The sequence below is a fragment of the Botryllus schlosseri genome, chromosome 9, assembly GCF_051294905.1.
Source record: "Botryllus schlosseri isolate E-star chromosome 9, Bs_hap1, whole genome shotgun sequence".
Lineage (NCBI taxonomy): Eukaryota > Metazoa > Chordata > Ascidiacea > Stolidobranchia > Styelidae > Botryllus > Botryllus schlosseri.
The window spans coordinates 26,421,050-26,443,587 of NC_137244.1; the positions used below are offsets into that span (position 1 = coordinate 26,421,050).

The following is a 22,538-nucleotide window of genomic DNA, read 5'->3' on the forward strand; positions in this document are numbered from 1 at the left end:
GAACATCAAGTCTGAGCAGCGGATCAACTTACGTCATGTGCGGCGTCGCTATTTTCTCGCAAATAACCGTTTTGGCATCAATAGAAATCGTCAATCAACACCCGCGCTTGTCAGCAGGCAAGGATTTATGCAAAGGATTCGCAGACGGAAATGCGACCGCCTATTTCATTTCACTCTATGTCACGTATATGTTCTTATGGCTTGTGCAGCGAAGGATTTACCAGCATCCTTACGTGAGGGACCGCGTTAGCAAATGGATGAAGACTTTCAGTTGGATCTTTGCCATTTTTCTGACTGCTACTCTCATCGGGATCATCGGGGTTTACAACGTCCTTGGGAAGTACGAAGCACGAGACGGAGTGTGCAAGTTTAACATGACCAGCAACGAAAAACTAACTGTTGTTATATCTGGCGCATGCGGTGTTGTGATTCTGCAAATTTCTTTAATATGGTGCGCGATTTACTCGGCAGTATGCGCTAGATTCCCGTCATCGCAAGAACAACACGATGACCAAAGCCCGGCGCATCTGTCTGGTGCTTATAATTGGAAAATATTTTATCGGTGGTTCGTACCTAAGGAATCCAAAGTCTATTTCGGACCGGTCGAGAAGATTGTAAGGCGAATGGTCTGGTGTTCCTTGATCATCATCGGAACTGACTTATTGGCCGTCCTTCTAGACGCTGTCATACTCAGGGTTGATTATCCACTCTCTGTACACGTGGTCTCGTACGGTTTTAGCTGTACGGCCAATGTTTTCGCGATGATTTATATATTCGGGTTTTCCCAAAAAATGCTGTCACTTTGTTGTCCAAAAAGACAGCGGCCGCAGCCATTTGGATCGCAATACGTTAGCGATGTCTTAAGTAACAGCGGTACTATGACTACTTTATGAACGAAGAGTTATCAAACAATATAAGTTCTACATGGTGCACCGAGTGAGGAGTGTTGTAGAGGCCGCTAGTCTCTGTACATATCAGTTCCCTATCGAATATATCCACCTAGCGCTGGCTGCGATGATGACGAATGATTCCAGATATCATTGTATGGGAAACACGGATGTTTGTGCGAAAGCGGCAATTTATGGTAAAGAAAGACTTCCAATTATCTGGGCGAACTAAATATCTCTATCACGAAACGGTGTAGTGTTTATATTCCTATTTGTTCAATACTAAAACGTGCAATATCAAGACCAGAAATCTCGACCACTTGACCAGTCCTGTGTCTTCAAGTTGAAAGTGTTCCAATCTGTAAATAGAGGGTTCGGAATTTGGTAAACGGATAATCGTTATATTACTTTTCGCATGAATAAATAAGTAATTTCGGAATAAGTCGGATAATTTCGTTACTACAGCCTCTGCCAGCCTTAGAATACACTTCCGCATATATGAGGTCATAAGTTTCGAGTTACAGTTATGATGAGTTATGCTGGAATATGTACCATTCTCGTTACCATCACATTCGATTTGTGCACGGGCGTAAGAAAATAACCTCTGTGGCGGATAATCAAGGTACGATTGCGTCTATATAACTACATACTGAGAGCATCGAGCCAATGTACTGTACCATGTACATTGTACTATTGTACTTGTAGGGGAGATGTGGTACCGATGGATCAAAAATTGCAAAATGATATCCGGCCCCCAAATCTTCAGCCGAGAATTGCGGATCTTTTGCTGTCTCAACCCTTCGATACAAGCTCTACCTATCGCGGACATTTACATGAATATCCGCCTTTTCAAAAAATATTTATAAACGTTTAAAATTTGTTGCTCGAACGTGTCATCGGTCCCCACCCGGTGGGTCCAAAGGCACACGACCACGGGACATACGCTCGAAAACTCGAACTTGTTAACTTGTTTTGTTGTGTACTATAAGATAAGCTACAGCAAGCCAATGAAGAATGTTTCGTCGCGACCTTCAAGAATAAAATAGATTATATCAACTCAAATGTTGGGATAATATCATGTTTTGATTTACGCCTAAACTTACAAAATTAATGCCACATACATATTACCCGCAAATCGACATTTTGACTTTCAAATACCTCGTAATAGCGATAAAACACCACAGGTAACTATGATTTACAGCCTATATATATATAGGCGAGTTTCTGTTGTTAAGTGATTATAGTTGGTCCATCTATTTTGCTTGATTTGGCTATGGTACCATAGCAGAGGTGACCAGTAACGAAGTACTTCTACTTTTTTGAAGTACTCAAGTAGTTTTCCTATACTTCTTGTACTTACTCAAGTAGATCTAAATTTCAATACTTCTACTTCTACTTCATAATATTTTGTGATCTACTTACTTACTTTTCGCTATTTTCAGTTTGTCAAGTAGAAGTAGTTTAATCCTTCAATCAGGAAGATAGCCCGAGAAATTTCGGGGCTGTTTTCACGGAGTATCGACATTTAATTTCCATAAAAGTCGAGTTAAGCCTAGAATTCTGGTCGCGCTTCGCGCGCAGACAATGCGGAGTATCCAGTATGATTTCACGAAAGTATCGGTGAATATAATTTAGGTACAGCGGGTTGGCGTGGTTCCGTTCACACCGCATTGTCACCCTTCGCCATATCAAATATTTCATCACAGTATATATGGCTTATCGTAATGTTTGTAACTGATGCTTCGCAATCTAGCATTTAGTTATCATATCGTAATCTAGCTGTCCATGGCGTGTACTAATCTGGAAAGGTGGACTCTTATTTTTCTTTAGTTTTAGAGCTGTTTTAGCATACCAACCTTCGAAACTTTCTGGACTAAATACATTAAATACATGTTCCGTTTTTAGATTTATATTTCACTTTTTATTCCCAGTACCATATATTTTGATTTCTAATTAATATCAGTTCTTTTGTCTGGATAACGTACATGTTGAAGTATAAAAGCAAGTTTAGTAATGCCTTGAATTTCCAGAAATAAAGCTACACAATATATCATTTTTACGGTCCACCATATTTTCTATTAACGTTTACTAATCGCACAATGTGTTTACACCGTATCCAACACACCATTTCCGTATTGCTCTTCGACTAAACTACAGGCCTTATAATATGGGGAAGTGGGCAATACAATGATATTTTCTAAATCGCGCTGTTTGAGTAAACAGAGGATTAGTATCGCATTTGCCATATCAATACTATCATTTTTATTCCATGATGCGGACGAATGCTTATCCTTATGCTATCGAAAATTGGATGCCTGCTGGTATGCATCAGCATGAATCAAGCTCGTTACCTTTCGCATAGCTCAATTTGCACCTTCTTACAATCCATGTGAACGAATTAGGATCGTTTTCACAACTACTTACTTTCTTGAGTACTTTTAAAGTCAGTCAATTATACTTCTACTTCAAGTAGTTTTAGGTTCATCATGGAAGAAGTACTTCTACTCGTACTTGGGTAGATTTTTTCGTTGCTACTTTTACTTCTACTTGAGTAGCTTTGTTGACTACTTTGACCACCTCTGTACCATAGGTCCTCCACCCCATAAATATTGTAATTGACTTGAAAATAGTCCACTTGAGGATGGTATTGATTCAAAAAATATGTGCCATTATATACCCTGATACAAGACCTATACTTCACATCAAAATTATGGCGGGTTTGTTAGTCTGAATGGGGTTATAGAAAAATGCAAATGTCGATCCAAATTTACTTTACACCCCCTAAAACGTAAATCGCCAGTCACAGACCCCGTAACTCACGCAGGTCGAATTTTTTGCATGTGAGGAACGATTCTGTCAGCCTGCAACTGTAGACAAATTCACGGAGTGTAATCATGGAATTATCATGGAGAATTTTTCAAGTATTTTCGGTCCCAGTGATCCATCGGTACCACATCTCCCCTACATGTACATCTTGCCTTTGCGCACTGAAGGGCAAGTATTCTATGAGTGTAATATGTTCTGGTGGCCAGGAGCGTGATGGTATGTTCCACTGCTACAACACACTTAGACCTTGACAACCAGGGCTGTGGAGTCGGCAAATTTTACCACCGACTCCGGCTCCGACTCCGACTCCACACATTTTCAACATACCAAATCCGACTCCGACTCCGACTCCTGAGTCTTTAAACGTACCGACTCCGACTCCGACTCCCGAGTTTTTAAACGTACCGACTCCGACTCCCGACTCCGACTCCGACTCCAACAGTATTACCAATTTACTTTGAAAGTTATACGCCACACTGTCGGTTGAATGACCAGCATACAACCAATACACATATGCAAACATATGATTAACTGTGGCATGCAAAATTGTTTCATTGTGGCACAGCTCGAATAATCCACTATGCAATTAACATGAAATAATGATTTGCTAAATATCCGTCCATTTCATATTTTATAAGTTTTTATAACATGGACTCTCTAATATATAAATAATTCAAATATTACATATATCCAATCCTGTATAATTTAAATGTGGAAAAAAAATGTGTAGCTCTTGCACATGTGTATGAGTCAGCAACTAATACAGAGATTGAACTTACTAATTTTCTTATTATACACACTATACTGATTACAAGCACATACACTCTTACTACTAATAGACATTGGTCATAATTGAAATTCAATAAGTAGTCAAATACCATAGCCTATGTCTAGTCTACATGTATGCAGTCAAGTCTTCAAGGACTAAGACTTGCAGTCTTTCTTGATCATTTGTTCGACCCAAACAGCTAAGCTACACTACAAATCTTTTTAATTTTGTCTAGTGGGAAGCATCGTTTGGTTATATTTACATCAATTTTACAAAACCAGCCAATGCATTTGCCCTGTCACAGTATCATGGTATAATTCCAAAAATTGCATCAATTTTGACTGCATCGCGAAAATGCATATTGCAATTTTCTTCCTCTCTGCAACTGAATTGTAATTTGTAAGTAATGTCTAATTTTATCGATATCAGGGGTGGCCAACTTTTTCGGCCAAAGGGACACATGAGATTTACGAACCATTGCGTGGGCAACTGGAATGTTGATAACCTTTTCTTAGTCGTCCGATTGGAGCGAAGCGAATTAGGTAACATTACAAACAAGACTTATATTACTATGCTGTAAAATTGATAACAATTATGTCATGAAACTGTGCAGTGTGCAGTCATGCCCTGGTCGCGCGAAGTGCGAAGTTTTTTCAAAGGTTATGACTGAATTCTATCAATAAGTATGTTACTAAAATATATTGCGGGTCGCATCTGTATACCACTGGTCTCATTTGGCAAGGACAGGATTATATGGACGGTTTCGGTGAAAATTGCCTCTATCATTTTGTGCAAATGTTTCGTCGTCGACGATCTCGCTGCGAGTGCACAAGCGAAGCCGCATGTTGGACGACACGTTATCTCCTAATTGCGAATATAGTTCGACTCAATTCTGTAATAACATGTATTTATAATTTTCTGAAAGGGGCTCCAATACTGAATGCAAGAAATCTAGTGACAATAAATCTGCGAGGTGCCAAGAAAAATTTCAAGTCAACTAAATCTGCCACAAAATATTCTATGGTCATTGGTCATATACGAAGATCTGAAATAAATTTGACTGGCCAATACGCTAATGCGTCAGAACTGATGTTTTAGTCATCATCAAATTTCGCGGTCAGGCTAATCAAATATTGGTTGGCCTTGCAATTTTACCTGATGTTATAAATAATTTTGAGGATTACCTCGCAGGCCATACAAAACCTTCTCGCGGGGCACATTTGGCCTGCGTGTCACGGGTTGACCGCACCTGATCTGTATGGTTATTAATGACAGTGATTGGTGATACATATAAATTCTATTGAAAATCCTTTGAAAGCAATTGTTTTCATGATAGAGAAGTTGGAGTCGGAATCGGAGTCGAAGTTGGATCATTTTCACAAACTCCGACTCCGACTCCAGTCAGTATTTTTCCCACGACTCCGACTCCGACTCCAGCCATTATAGTTTTCACGACTCCGACTCCGACTCCATCAAGAAAAAATCAGCTAAACTCTGACGCCGACTCCACCGACTCCGACTCCGACTCCACAGCCCTGTTGACAACAACTGCAGCTTGAAAACTCAATGGCAGCTCATATAAGTGACAAATGGCAATGGAGTATACTTATTTACTGATATATAATTCAAGTTAATTTGAGTCAAAACTCGTTCGAGCTACCAATGTCGATTGTGGTCGTTTTGAGTAACAAAATATAGTGATGGGCTGTAGTTTAGGGATATATTATATTAGGTTTCGGCAGGGCAGGGCAGTTTGGGTTTGGGTTAGAGTTAGGTTCCGTTAGGTTTAGAGCTAGGGTCATGATTTCAGTTGTAGGGTTCGGGTTTCTGTTACGGTTTAGATTCAATTGATTTGAGCAGTACGTGTCAATGCCTATCTCGAAAATCCTGATAGCTGTATTTTGTCACCCCTAAAATAGGATATATCAATGTGACACTTGAAAATATTGTATTTTTGTGATTAGCGGTGACGGAGTGTGATTTAGAAACGCACACCAATGCCTGTGGCGCCCTTTGTCATGTCATTTTGCATCGGCCAATATTATGCATACTGGGATGCCCCTGGATTAACATAAGTAGCCTGTCACGTTTTCAAACTACTTGAGTCATTTGCAGATTTTTATGTTTTCAAATTAATATTCAAGTACTTTTGATTCGTCTTGAAAATCAATACTTCAAATTATAAAAAGTACGTATGCAATGGTACATGTCCCTTACATCTACATGTTCTAGGCCAGTGTGGGGGTTTGATTGAAAGCCTACTCGAAGTCGATTCGACTCCTACCCATGTTTTCCTGTTTAGCGCACACGTTGTATTGTAGGAAGTGGTAGTGACGCTTATCTCTCATAATGGAACAGATGCCTTATATGTCAACGACATTTTTAAAACCTCCTCATTGAACACCACACTGTTCGCTGATGATACTCACCTCCTCTCTTCCATATCTTCGACGGCAGAGCTGGATGCCCCGACTAGTGACTAAATGCCTTAAGTCCATGAGTGGACGGCCCAGAACAACCTTTTAATAAACGCCTCGAAATCCCAATTGCTGACAGTAAATTCAAAAAATAACCAAACCGGTAATATCGCTGGTCAGCCCGTTTCCAACACAGATAATGCCAAATATATCGGGGTTTTACTGGACTCCAACATGTCCTTGAAGAGTCATATTCGGTCCCTAGAAACTAAATCATCACCGAAGCGCAGCCTGTTCTACAGCCTTAAGCGCTCCATGCCAGCATGGGTTCTTCTGATACTCTTTAAATCCTTAATCCAATCGAAGTTACATTATGGCATCCCCTGTTGGGGGGCTGCCAGTAAGACTGCACTCAAGCCGCTGAAAAAACTACAGCATAAAGTACTCCGAATCATAGCTAGGGCCCCAATGGGGCCTGACTGCCCATCCAACAAGTCGCTGCTGAGGAGATTCGGCGTCCTAAACATAGAAGATATGCGGAAACTAGAAATCGCCAAGTTTATGTATCAGTTCCACTGCGGTCGTTGCCCCGAATATTTCAATGACTTCTTTACCTCGGAATCAAAAGCGCACAAGTACAACACACGCGCGTCCACGTCGTCCAAATATTATATGATCGACCGAAAAGATCATCGCTCAATCAAATATGCCGGACCTGATGTGTGGAACAGTATCCCGCCGGCCATCCGACAGTCGACGAGCATGTCCATTGTCCACATTCAAGTCGAAATACAAGCAATTACTACTAAATAAATACAGTCCATCCTCAAGATCACCGGACCACGACTGACCTATCGATCTCGCTTCCCATGACATGCCACCCTATTTCTTGCCGATTTCTTTTTCTATATTATCTTCTTTACTTTCATTCAGTGTGCATGCCTCCCCTTTACATCGCCTAGGCCAGTGGTTCCCAACGTGGGCGATATCGCCCTCAGGGGTGGTTTGGCGGTCTAGGGGGGCGAAAAGAACGAAGGGGGCGATAAGGCGGCGAAAATGGACAAAGGGGCGACAGGGGGCGAAAATAGCGAAGGAGGCGATAGGGGGCGATGACGCGTTAAAACGGCTATATTGGAGTCAAGTCAGACAGATGCCCTTTTTATTTTCTTAGTCAACCCTAGGAAATTTAGTTGCAAATGTGTAAATTTCGACATCGAGCCGAAAAGTTGACTTTTTTTTAGTCAACCCGCCGATGATTACAGATTGTATACCAATTTTTCGGTTCACGAAATCTGGGGGGCGATGACCGGCGTTGAGCTTGAAAAGGGGGCGATGAGTCGAAAAAGGTTTGGAACCACTGGCCTAGGCCAAGGTGGATGTCTGATTCCATAGACTACTCCAAGTCGCTTCGATTTCTTCCTGTCTTTTCATTGTATCGCATTTTTGTGGTATATTGAACTGATAAAATTGCTAATAAACCAATGATGATGATAATGCGCTACAGCCGGTAATTGCTGAATAAAATAAAACGAACTGATTTGAACTGAGCGCTTGTGCGCATTTAGATATTACTCAGGGATCATTGCTATGATAGTCCTCGGGGTTGTAAATAGATATCACCATCTAGTGGTAACAGAAAGTCAGATTGATTCCTTAGCAGCGGCTTGAACCGAAAATGTACCATTTGAGCGGTGTGCTATCAAGTATCATCGAGTTCATGGCATTGCGCACGATAGACCAATTAATCTTTCGAGCATTATATATTGCTTCATAATGAAAACAGAAGAATGTATTTTCGTTTTCAATTAGTCACGCGCCGCTCTCATTATAGGCCAAGTGAATGAAACAGGAACGCTGTGCGATCCAGTGCTCTATGATAAAAAGTGTCATGAATGTTTTAAAGGCTAAAGCTGCAACATCAAAACCACAGTATCATGTGTTTGCAAAATCACGTCTCTGCTGCATATTACTAATTGAGATTCAGTTTAGGGAGAGTCCCGTCAATTTTTAGAGTTAATCGTTCACGAATTGCAAATTGGCAATTAATTCTTCCCGCCTTTCGACATCTTGCAATGTTGAGTCGTAGCGTTAAACCATAGTGTCCTATGTGGTGTCGACACAGGCAAATCTCACGCCTCAGTGAAATTGTATCACGTCACAATTTCCATTTGGCTGCAGGCAATTTAACGGTCATTTTTGACCGGCTTGCCGAGCATTAAATTTGGTAAAACGGGTATCAATCGAAAGCTGATTCTGCACTGATTACGAAAATATAAATTTTATTCCGCTCGTGGCCCTGGAACTCCCACAATCAGTCTCGAATTTTTCATTGTTATGAAGATTGGCATTGAGACGCAATAATGCTGTCTGGCGAAACGAGAGAGTAGCTCAAGAGAAAAAGAGCTAGACAGCATTGTTCAGCATTGTTGCGTCCCAATGCCAATCTCCTTAACAATGAAAAATTCGAGGCTGATTGTGGGAGTTCCAGGGCCACGAGCGAATACAATTTATATTTTCGTAGTCAGTGCAGAGTCAGCTTTCGATTGACACCCGTTTTACCAAATTTAATGCTCGGCAAGCCGGTCAAAAATGACCGTCAAATTGCCTGTAGCCAAATGGAAATTGTGACGTGATACAATTTCACTGAGGCGTGAGATTTGCCTGTGTCGACACCATATAGGACACTATGGTTAAACACTGTTTCAGTCATATCTCTCGTTCAGGAAGGCATCATTGGACGACTGGAGAATTTTAAGCTTTTGCAGATATGATCCAAACTGTATTCGCAAAGACTTGGAAATTGAATTAGTAAGAAATACAATAAAAATAAAGTTCAATTCATATCATATCATATCATATCAAATAAAAGTTCATTTTCATAAGCACCAGAATGGAAAATGCCTGCACACCAAGCGTTATTTCATTTTATCATGAATTTTGATCAACTCAAAACACCACAAGACTGCGATGCAATCAAAAAGATAGGAAGGTGACGAAACGACTTGGGTCGTCTCTGAAATCAGATATACCCACCTGGGCCTATAGGCGATGTAAAGAGGAGGCATTCGTAAAAGACAAGCGACAAAACGAGGTGGCATATGACGGAAAGCGAGATCGATATGTCAGCTTGGGTCGTTTCACGTTCTCCTGCAGCATTTTCAGAATGACAAGAGATCAGAATTAATTGAAATTAGAGCCCAGAAAATATCACAAATTAGATTAGAATTACATTACTGGCATTTCGCTCCAGCGTCTAATTTGAAAATTAAAAGTCCGAAGAGCATCTTGCTCATCGCACTAGAAACGATATTATAATCATTTGATTTAGCAGTGTGATGGTTAATGACTGAACTCATACAGTCTGATGGTTAACCAGGATTATAGCGCGACAGGTATGTCGGACCACTACCAATCTCCGTAGAATTATATCGGTCGTGGTCAACTCTCCCTATCTATTTATCGCCCTGACTAATGGCTTCTTTAATCATGCAAATATTCCTAGTGAGAGGTTCTTCACCTGAGCCCTGTTGATTTATGAATACGAGAAGAGTTTACTTCTCGGGCCATGGCGGGTGTTTCGTTGAAAGACTGTTCCCAGTCGCTACCTCTCCTTTATATCTTTCATTGCGTCTAAAAGGACAAGTATGTGCTAGTCTTTCACTCGGTATGTAGTTTCATTGTTAATAATAAGTGTAGTTTATGTGGGGTTACTATTTCTAATTTTTAGTTATAGGTTAAGTATATCACATTTCGATGTCGAGAAATATCAGATTTTGCCGCAAAATAACATAGTCTCAAAGTTATGACATGGTTCGGGATCCAAGTTTAATCGTCATTAGACGAGTAATTCATCAATAACACGCTATTTATATGCAATATGAATGTTTCCGATACGTCAGTATCGTATCAGTTCTCAACGTAAATTCCCTTCGCCTGTCATTTGTTTATTGAAGCACCGGTCCACCAAACAATGACGTACGTTTGCGAAACAGCAGTCTTGGTTATTAATACATGTATACTGTATAGTATACATTGTATACTTACAAATCATGGGTTTCGAACAAACGAAAGAATTTGTTTCGCGCACAAGATTTCTCTCAGATTCGGACAACTACATATTTCTAGTTGTCTAATAAGAATTATTAGAGCGAAATGTCAGATATCTAATTCTAATCTAATTTGTTACATTTTTTATGCTCTAATTCTGATCCAATTTCTGGTTTTCCTGTATATGCAACAACAGAACTGTATAATGCGAAACGAGCGAAGTGGTTCATAGATTTGCCATTCCCATGCTTACGAGAATGAACTGTGATTTGGTATGAACTGAACTTCATCCAATTTTGATGTTCATTCTGCTTCTGATCTAATTTGGAAAGAAACCTGCGTGTAGCTATAATTCTAATTTAAAATTGATTTGGAAAGAAAACTGCATATCTATAATTCAAATTGTATTGTGATTTAGGAAAGCTGAAAGTTTTGTTGCGCAAGTTTGATTGCTATCATGTTATTTTATACGGGTACACGATATCATCCCTAACGGAGGCCTAATTGCGTATCATTGCCACTGTGCAGTGTGCATTACTAAGCAAGTAAGCACGTGCTGCTTAACTTTGTCAATAGCATTACTCGCGACTCAGCAAATGCCAAAAGCAGACGGAAGCTCGAAAATGAAACTGCGATTCACAATACATCTTGATGGATACTACGATAATTGAAAGGCTCCCTCAGCGAGAGATTGACGTTTCGACGCTTCCTGATTTTCAACGCGGTGATTCTTACAGCAGAAACCTGCAGTGGTATCGAATTTTCAGGAAGTAACAGCCATACGACAGACTTGAGATATAAGAATAACCCTTAAAGACGACCAGTATAAGAACGTCCGCTGCATGTGTGCAGTGTGCGCCGAATCAATGCTGCATTATACTCTAACTCAACTGAGTAACAAGTCAATCATTGCATGCAGGGGTAAAGAAGCGTGCTGTTGTTGTTGCCGTTAGCTGAAATTGAAAATATGTATCAGGACACTTATGCACTGTATAAAGTGAATGAATCAGCAGTTTTCCAAGATTTATTGCATATGCACTTGGGAACAGCTCGATATGCTGAATGAATCCGGAGACGTCATAATTCAGGCCACACGCGCTGCGTCAGGTTGATAGTCCGTCGTCGCTAAAAGCGTTCGATTTTGTAAACTTGCACAAACTAACAATCTAGTAGGTTGGTGGTCAGCTAACTACCGGGTTTTAAAGGGTTTTAGCTCTATAGTTACGAGTTTTGAAAGGGAGTAGTTCTAGTTCTAGTTTCGGTTCGGTTTATTAGCAATTTTTATCAGTTCAATGCAACACAAAATTGCCATACAATGAAAAGATAGGAAGGTCGCGAAACGACTTGGAGTAGTCTTTGGAATCAGACACCCACCTTGGCCTAGGCGATGTAAAGAGGAGGCATGCACACTGAATGAAAAGTAAAAGAAGATAGCGTAGAAAAAAGCAAGCGACAAAAATGGGGTGACATGTCACGGAAGGCGAGATCGATAAGTCAGATGGTGGTCCGGTAATCTTGAGGACGGACTAGTAAAAATTTAGTTAAAAATTGCTTTTATTTCGACTTTAATGTGGACATGATCGTCGACTATCGCATACACACGTTCACTATCGAGTCCGGTTTATCACGTTGCAAAACTTCATTGTCACGTTGCTGCTCGGTGTTTTTGTATTTCGTTAGCATGTAGCGTTTTCTGTTTCCGCAGCGAAGTGAAGTTTTTGATGGGCATCCGGAATATATGAAATTTGCAACCTTATGAGTTTGTTCTTGTGAATGCTATTATTCCTACACCAAGGCTCGAACTATAGGTATCTAGTTTCAGATATTCCAGTTCTAGGTAAACAGGAAATATTTTCTGAGAATTTATCAGCATTTCTCGCATGATATTGAAGTCGGTGCTCGTATCTCATGCCAAGACTCGCGGATATATAGTCTCGTGATGGTTTCGATTCAAGTAATTGTCACATTATGCTCCTGTCGTATTGTGCAAAACACAGGCTATAGGAGTGCCATGTAAATTTCATACATTTATGTGGCAGCAGTTGCTAGCATCACGAGGACTAATGATTGCTGATGTAATTCATTTCAGGAGTACACAATACAGGTTCAATTCTCAATCGACGGAAACGCGAGCCAGGGTGTTTTCAATTCAGTTCTGTAAACCAGGGTGCGTATCTCGGGATTAGGTAATTCATCCTAGTAGCATCAGTGAATCCGCTATAGAGTGCAGCGAAGAAAGTATCAACGTGTTGACTGAATTATTTCAAGTTTGCTCTGTGGGATAATATTCCGCATATTATGGGAAAGTACGACACCTACGCTCGTTCGTACCAGAGTTGAACAATTGTCAGACTTTCCGAATTAGATTGGTATTAGAATCATAGCTACATAGTTTCTTCCGAATTAGAGTAGAATTCTAATTACTGAATTCGCGAAAAACTCGGAAATTGAATTAAATTGCGAACAGAGAGAAGCACAACAAAAGCTAAGTTCAATTCATATCAAATCCTCATAAGTATGAGAATGACAGATGTCTGTACATCAGGCTTGGCTCGTTTCACACTATACAGTTATCCTGTAACATTTTCATGAAAACCAGACATAAGGGTTGCTCATGCATCTCGTGGCTACGCTGAGGAGTTGCTGTAATTTGATGCTGAAACCACACGGAAACACGTCTCCGCGAGCACGTAAGTTTCTGATATTCCCGAGTCAAGATGATGAGCCGGCAGTCGATTAACAGATCGCGCGTGCAGTCAGTCAGGCGCATGCACGTCTTGGATATGAACGGCTATTCTCGGAATACTGACGTCACGAAATATCACTTTGTCTTATGTTCGTATCAACTAGTGTGTGCCGGTTACACCGTTCTGTCGCATACAGTGAGCAGGCCAAGGTTGTTTGTTGTCGTGCGTGGTTCCTTCTTATTCCGTGTCGCTGAAGCTCTGTCACTGGGGCCTATTGAGTAAAGAGACATTTGGTCATTAGACAATATGATTCACCGTCGTTCTGTCAGTCATTCGATTATTGATACAATTCGAGTGTCATGAAATAGTATCGTTTCCGCAGCTCCCTCGAAATATGCTATTAACCGCTAACCCACTTTTCTCAGTACACGGAGGTAAGCTACTTGTATATATTATTCCACATGTAGTAAAGAGGAGGGTTCGTCCTTTGGTGTTGAATTTACTGTTGAGAGGCAATGTGCTAAATTGGTAATGAGTGTGAATGTAGTACGAAGCAGGCGTGGTATGAGAATGGTGCAATATGCTTTGCATCGATATGTATAGTTGCCTAAATTAGACGTCCATGTATGCACCGCAAAATATTAAGAGTTGTTGGATAGTCTCAAAGAACTTGGACTAATTTTAGCGTGGTATTGAAATTCGCGACGTCATAACACAGCGGATGCGAGACCAGACGGTTGGCAATAAGCACATTATGATTTCTTGAGTGAATTACCTCCTGTTTACTGACAAACTCATGTATTTCCCCTACGCCGTGTATGTGACAAGTGGGCGGTTGCATGACGACTGGTGTTAAATAAGTGTAGACTTATTTATAATCTCTGTTTTTATTAACTGTGCGTGGTCTGTAATAATGCACTGGATATTATTTACAGGAATCAGGGATATCTATAAAGTTACACATAGAACATCGAAATCGCGCATATTCGTCACCATTACAACAAGCAGCTAGGAGTGGCGGTAGTGCATCGTAAAGTGACGTTACTACCGTCGCTGTCTGGTATTAACGCGTGAAATCAAACCGCAAAAGACTGCACTGATGCTAGCTGATCATAAATAACACAACGTTTAGACATCTGAGCTCCACAAAGCTACACCCAGAACGCGAAAATGACACAGCCCACAGGCAGATCATTCTCTTCCGACGGCTGGTTTACGTTTGAATTGCTCTGATTGGGTCGGTTGTTGTGACGTCACACGCACAATGTCGCTGTTGTTGGTATTTGATATTCCTGGTGTTTCGACTACATTGGTCATTTTACAGCAGGCCGACACTCTTTATCAGTGTTGCCAATTTAGCGATTTTCGCGCCAGATCTAGCGATTTTTCATCCGGTTTAGCGCCAAAAAATATGGATCTAGCGCCTAGCGATAAATCTAGCGATTTTTGAAAAAGTATTTAGCGATTATTTAGCGCTTTTTTACCGAAAATAACCACTAAAGATCAGTTCTGGCTGACGACTGCATTGGCTATACCGGTGAGAGGAGTGCGGACTCCGATGATATATAATTATAGATTACTACCTACCGATAGATAGTAGGAGATACGCAACTCCTGGCGGTTACGCATGGGCAAACAGTGTCTCTTCTTGCTGAGTAATCTAAAAGTAGCATAGTTGGCAGTGCTACATCTGGCGACCTGAACGCTGAAATTTAATATAATTGGCCAATGGCCATGATCGAAAGATAGTGTCGCAGTGATTTCGAAAATACAAAATAAAATCTCGTCCGGACAATGGAACCATGCACAGTTGCACACCGAAACAGCCCTCAAAGTCTGAAAACCGGCATTATTGCTCCAATGGCACTGCCGCAACACAATGAACATAACAATGACCAATTTCGTCCAGCGATTGTTCTTATCAATGCCGATTTCTAGACTTTGGGGGCTGTTTTGAAGTCGCTCCAATGTCTGGGCATTCGTTTAAGACCAGATTAATTACATTTCGTACACCGGGCTGGTCTTCGGATTATTTTCTTAAGGTCTCTACTTATAGTGGCAAACAAACCCGTTTCGATGTCGTGTTGTGTCGGGTCAAGTCGCGTGTCGTGTACACGTGTGTCAAGTCGCATGTCGTGTTCAAGTAGGCCAACTCCAACACAGTTTAGAGAAGAAGTCAAACGCATAACCACGGTACATCGCATCACGTATTCACGGACGCATCGAGTAAGGCACGCTGATATAGTGAGCGGTTATGCCTGCAAAGTGCAAACCTGGTCAGTGTTCACGTATGGCGATCGTTGCGCAAAGCGATCTGTTTTATCGAAATGCACTGCCGTTTTGTCCCGCTTAGATATGACTATTACGTATTATGAACTAGAAATATGATAAGTGACTTTGGCCCCAGACGAGTAAAATATAGCTGAGGAGAATATATCGATATAATGGTTCAATTTAACACCTTTAGCACCTTTTGCAGATTTAGCGCTATTTTTTAGCGCTTTTTTCTCAATATTTAGCGCCATCTAGCGATTTTTGACACCAGTTTTAGCGATTTTCTTCCATCCGGAGTTGGCAACACTGCTCTTTATTACGATTCCGTATTTACCGACTTGTAGCAAGGCTCACTTCTTGGCGGTTTTTAAGACACCGCTTATAAGCGGACGTCGTATACGCGGACAACGCGGCGAGGATGAGCCCAGATTTGCCCAGTCCATTTGTATGAATACCTGACAAAGACTTTCTAGTTTTTTCGCCATCGGTTAATTTAATCTAAACTAGAAGTCGCATGCGGTCGTCAAGTTATTCAGTTATGGTATTAGCATTATTTAAGGCGGGGTAAATATTCGAATTGATTATATACTAACGTATTTTTTCGAAGAAAAAAGATCAAAGTGTCTGGGAAAATTTGCATGTAGAAGTTTTGGGACAGGCAAGCAGAGCATTGCTGGTTGAGCTGATATTTCAGTATGGAATAATTTAGGACTTAGGTGAATATAGCAGTAGTAACAGTAAGCCATTTCGAAATCAGCGTGCACGAAGAACTTCGGCAGATCTCCCTACTACATGAATCGTTCGAGGCGGACGAATAATACTTTTGGCAAATCGTATTGCAGCATAATAGTATCTGTGTGACCATTGGCATATTCGAAATTTTAATTATGTAATGACACTGCTTTCGAAACAACTACGTCACGAAGAAAGTTTCAATTGCCCGCGTGAAATAAGCACGACAGCGTGCGGATTGAACGTGCATAACGAGATGAATGTGTGATTGCAGATGTGAGAACACGAGACTTGTATGCGATCGTTTATTCAGTACATCAGTCGTTGACGCGAATGATATTTCACTAATTCAGCCAGTGTCTCTTAGCGAGGTAGCGTTCCTGTGCGAATGTTGGCGACAGGTTTCGAGTTTAGTAATGTGCTGCAGCTCGCACGCCTATTCAGGATTTCAAGGCTGAGAAGCGAGTCGTTGACCATCGCCGTCTTCGACTAGCAATTGAGTGCGTTGAAAAAGTCACTGTTCAGTTCATCACAGGGTTGTAAGCAGTTCACAAGGTTCCGAGTCACAGGTCTATTTGACTTTCGTAGTTTTTGTAGTCATAGTGTGAAGGCTCGGGTCCGAGTTCACCCTACTACAGTGGCGTAGCAGCCACTTGGTGGTTCTGGCTCTGCGCCAGGGGCGGCAGGCTCCTAGGGGGCGGCAAAATGAGGCGGCACTGTGTACACAGCCGGCTAAAAGCAGCGTAAAAGCTAAAATTCAATCAAAGTGGTCTCAAACAAAAGCTAGTGTCTCGCTGATTCCGAATATGTTAAAATGGCAATGGTACCACTCGTAAATTGCCGTCAAGGCCGGTTGTTCCTAACAATGGGAGCGCCGCAACACGATGACCAATTGACCATGATAATGGAAATTATATCGAGCGATTATTCGGAAAAATGCCGATTGTCAGACCAGCATTTTAATTGTATTTCCGGAATCAGGGCAACGATAGCTTTAGATTAAGATCAGTCTTGTTAAATTTAACCGCTCGGAGGGCCTGGCCAACAATAGGATAACCATGACCAATTATGCTACTTTTCGCTGTCTCAGCAGTAGGCTTGTCTGGGTATTCAAGTGTGACAACTATAAGTTACCCATCTATCTGTTGGTTAGTGATCTATACTCTGGGTTATGATTGAGTACAGCAGACCCAGATAGCTGTGAAGATGAACCGGTCCTAGTAACTGTTTGAGTTGGTAATAATTGTCAGATTGACAGATTGTGCGTAAATTTATATAAGTGTTAATTAAGACTCGAAAATGAAATACATTCGTTCGCTATTTCTTGTCTCTATTATTTTTGGCCTTATTACCGTTGAGACGGTGAGGCTGAGGCGCGGCATATTATTTGTAATAATTATAATTGAAAAGACTGCTTGAACATGAATATATGTCGAAATTTGCTGCTGTCTACTTATAGGAGTGGGGGGCGGCGGTATTTTAGGCGAGAGCCAGGGGCGGCAGCATATGTTGCTACGCCAGTGGTGTTACTGTTCATGATCGAGCTCAGGTCAGGTTCAACACACTTCCGTAAAATTTTTGGCTGATATCCAAGGCCTCGGATTCATAATATACTAATCCATCTCAATCTAAACATGCTTTTTTCGAACAGATAAAAGATAGTTTCTGTGCCTATATATCGGCTGTGATATACGTGACCTAAACAAGTCATAGAATGTGTCGAGTCATATGACTTGGTCGAGTCATGCGCAATGACTCTAGTACAAGTCGTGGTCCAGTAATCTCGACCGCAGACTAGTATTTATTCAGTAGCATCAACTTGTATTTTGACTTAATGGCCGGGGTGGAAATCGTTTACTGTTTGATGGTAATAAACAAAAGCGACCGTTGATGCCATGCCCAAGTTCATATCCTTGTTTTTTTTCAGGCTATTTGGGTTGTTTTTTTCAAACGCGTTTTTTCTCAAAATATAATTCAATTTCTACTGATCATTACCTGCTTATCCGATTTCGCTGAAATTTTGCACACGGGATGTTTAGGGGATCTACCGTCAAGTTATAGGGCGCATTCTCAAAATTTTGTCTGTAAAGATTTTCAGAGCTGAAAAGACGTTGAAATAAGTCAAAATTTTGGATTCGCTTACATAAAACATCATATTTTACGTTGGGAAGCCTGTCATGACAATCCTCCCATTAATTCGTGAACATATGCCCATACTATTACTCCACCAGTTTTGGGAGGAATATTTGGAAAGTCATTCGACTTTAGGAATTTTGGTGCACGGACGCGAATATTTTCATAGCTCTCTGAGATTTTGTCCCCTTGGTGTGTATGACTAAGATGACTATAGTTCAAAGTAGATGTCACATTCGGAAAGGAAATTCCCTGAAGTTTCCAGCAATATATGAAATATATGGCTTGCATCTTTCTGTCAGAAGTTATGATTACAAACGCGAAAACTGTAAAATCGCATTTTCGACAGATGTGCTACCTTAAATGCGAACATACTCGTTGCTTACATTGTCTCACTCTATATTCTTTGTACGAACAAAACAGATTGTATGGTAAAATACTGATACTGCAAAGTTAATATCGAAGACGTGTTTACTTAATTGTTATCATCATCATGGATACGAGAGGTAGAGAAAATACCAGCACCGCAATGTCCGATTCAACTGACTATTCAACATCCACCACTTTCATCGACGACTCGTGGGACACTGCACTGCTCGTGAGCGAAGTATTAGTGATTCTCATCATTGTCGCCACGTTTTGGATCTCCCTGAGCATGATAGCGTTCGGAACAAGGACTCGACGTTGGACCAAAAATCGCGGGGTGTCAAGCTTAAACAGCGGGATGATTTACACGACATGCTTTGTCGCGATTACGTTCAGTCTTACGAAATTATCGATGACTCTGGTGTACGTACACGCGCCTTTGACGCAATCAGTGTCATTTCCCTGCGAGTTACTGCTTGATATCATGTCCGCTTTGTATTTCGTCAGCCTATTCCTAGTGTACGTAGTGCTCTGGATGGTTCAGCGTCGCATTTACACCCACCCGTCTGTAAAAACGCACGTAGGATCTTTCATGAACGCTGTAAGCAAATTCTCGCTAGTATTTCTAATCTTAGCTTTCATCGCGATATCTGTAGTGTACGGGTTGATGGATAACTCCGAATTTCAACCGTCTAAAGGCTGCATGGTTAAATCATCCACACAATTGAAACGCGCGTATCACTCTCTAGCGTGTGGAGTTATTGGTTCTTTCACGCAAATTATGATACTGATACTATGCATATACCCAGCGATACGCGCCCGATTCCCAGTGACGTCGCACAACGGAGAGCTTGTACCGCACGGCAAAGACTCAAGCGTCGTGGAAACGCAAAAAGTGAATTGCTGCAAGCTGTTTTGCTGGAAGGACATCGGAGCGAGCCCCATTCAATTGACTGTCAATAGAACAGTCATAAGCTCCGCTGTCATTGTCGTAACTGATCTTCTGTTCACTATGATTGAATCTTTTATGTTGAGCGACGTAGCGCCCCTTGTTCTGCACACAGTTTTGTATGACATTAACATATTTATAGACGCGATAGCAATGCTGCATATTTTAGGTTTCGCCACCAGGATACTGACGTTATTCTGCCCGTCATGCCCGCAATCAATCGCAACATCAGATTCGAAAAGAGCGACATCGTTTACGAATAAGATATCTGAAGTGTGAGATCCGTGTGGTGTTGTAAATAAATGCGTTACGATGGAGCAGATCTTTAGATCCGTCCATTTTATATGCGCGTAAGTGGCCCCGAGGATACGTATTCGTAAAAGAATGTCGAATCACCTGCTAGCGGCTACAGCTTCAGAGGTGGTTGCGATGTACGTCTATTTTTTCGGAGCATCAAAGTAGTTTTTGCCCAGGTTTTGTCTTTTTAACTGCTTTCACATATACTTGGCAGGTTTTGGAGATAAAGTACTTTTTAAAGTAGGATTTTAAAAGTATATAGAGAGTATACTTTTTGCTTAAGTTCTCATCCCGTTCGTCAGTCTCATTGTTATGCTAAATAGCCTGTGCGTCACGATAACTTCATATATTTTCGAAAATTACGAATGTAGCCACCTCTGATTAACTACTAAAAGTACGTGACCATTAAAACAAATCTACTTTTTAAAACTAAAAACGTAAGAGAAAGTAAATCGCTGTTTCTACTTGTAATTGAGTGTGAATCCACGACATTACTTCTATTTGAGTAATAGAAAAGCTGAATACCCTGACAACCTCTACTCACATGTGGTCAATTGCGAAAGTTGATATCATCCATAATTTTTGTAGACTCACTATGGAGCTGTGACGTTTTTCTTACATTCGTATGCATATGCGTTTTGGAAATATGCTATTTAGAATTACCAACCCAAAACTTTGGTGGAATCTCACCGCACTTGATTTGTATATATTACGTTTTATTGTTATATCGGATGAGATTCAAGTCCGTGCATATAATTATTTTTGTGATGTTCGCACAAAAGAGATTTCAATGATTTAATCAAATATTGGCTGTCTTTCCATTTATATTTGTGTCGTGACACTTATAATAATGAGATCTATTCGTTGGGGAGGAAATTTGAGCGGATAATTGCTTCTTGGCAAACAGAGTGTGTATTTACACCCTAAAGGTGGTACACGAAGACAGAACTTAAATCAGAATTAGATCGCGGTTATAAATTCTATGTGCCTACGTGCAAGCATCATTTGGATTAAAATGCAGTACTTGATTTAAGCCGCGGTGTAAGTCTGAGGTAGGGTCCGGTTTAGTTTACCACGGGCGTATATTTGCAGCCGCATATCACGGTTGGTACACGGCTGTGAAATGTGAATACGCACTCTGGCATTATGATTTTCAAAGCTTGCTTGCCAACTGCGAATCGTAATCGGAGAAGGTGACTTACTCCACCACGTGGTCAAGAATGGATCCAACTAAGATAACAGACACTAGGTGGTGCGGTAGCAACATCAATCAATCAGGTTTATTAATATTTTCATCGTTTCAAAACATCACAAGACTGCGATACAATGAAAAGACATCACACCGAAACATCCCGGTTAAGCACTCAATGATTTGCCAACAAGATGCATCAGGCGTTTAGGAAATTAGTTTCAAAGACGACAAGTATACGAACGTATTCTACGATGTTGCTGCTACAACCACAGTACAGTTTATTAGTAATTTCATCACCCGAAAACACAACAAGATTGCCATAAAATGTAAATATGGAAATGAGACGAAACGGTCTTTCAATCAGACGCTCACCTTGGCCTTAACATATATATAAGAGGCATGTGGACTAGGGCTGGGCAAAATCGAGTACCTGAGTGATTCGATTCTGAATCACGTATTACGCTTCGAGTCGAATCGAGTATTTGAGTACCACTTATTATGACGTCACAACAGAATGTACTATGTCAAAGTTCAAATATGTACATTTTATGCCACTACAAAAAACATAATGCTTGTTATCCGTCGCATTAAAAGATACTTCGGTATTTTTTTCGACCATACCGATTTCATTGCACTTCATGACAATGTTGTGGGATGATCATGACTTCGGAAATGTGTTATTTCCAGTAAAGTTCGTAGCTTTGCACTATGTCTCGTATGCTGCGACGCGGCCAATCGAGGTTTCAAGGTTTCCTCGGTGGAAAATAGTATCAAAACTATACTTCTCGTTAGTAAAATAACTTTCAGTTGCGAGGAGCATATAATTTCAGTACTCGAAAAAAAAATCGTAGTTTACTACTCGACTCGAATCATTAAAATTAATAATCGATTCAGATTCGAGTACTCGAATCATTGTGCCCAGCCCTAATGTGGACTGAATGAAAAGTAACAGAAAACAGCAC

General features: G+C 40.8%; 1 protein-coding gene across 1 annotated transcript; it reads left to right on the forward strand.

Annotated features, from left to right (window-relative positions):
* Positions 1–16,222: 16,222 nt before the first annotated feature.
* Positions 16,223–20,405, forward strand: LOC145446775 (uncharacterized). Its single transcript, XM_080325143.1, has one exon. The coding sequence runs from the start codon at positions 19,266–19,268 to the stop codon at positions 20,364–20,366; it is 1,101 nt and encodes a 366-aa protein (XP_080181269.1). The 5' UTR covers positions 16,223–19,265; the 3' UTR covers positions 20,367–20,405.
* The last annotated feature ends 2,133 nt before the right edge of the window (positions 20,406–22,538 follow it).

Bases quoted from the DNA above. Each gene is read 5' to 3' on its own strand.
- LOC145446775 (XM_080325143.1), top strand. From the start codon at position 19,266: ATGGATACGAGAGGTAGAGAAAATACCAGCACCGCAATGTCCGATTCA.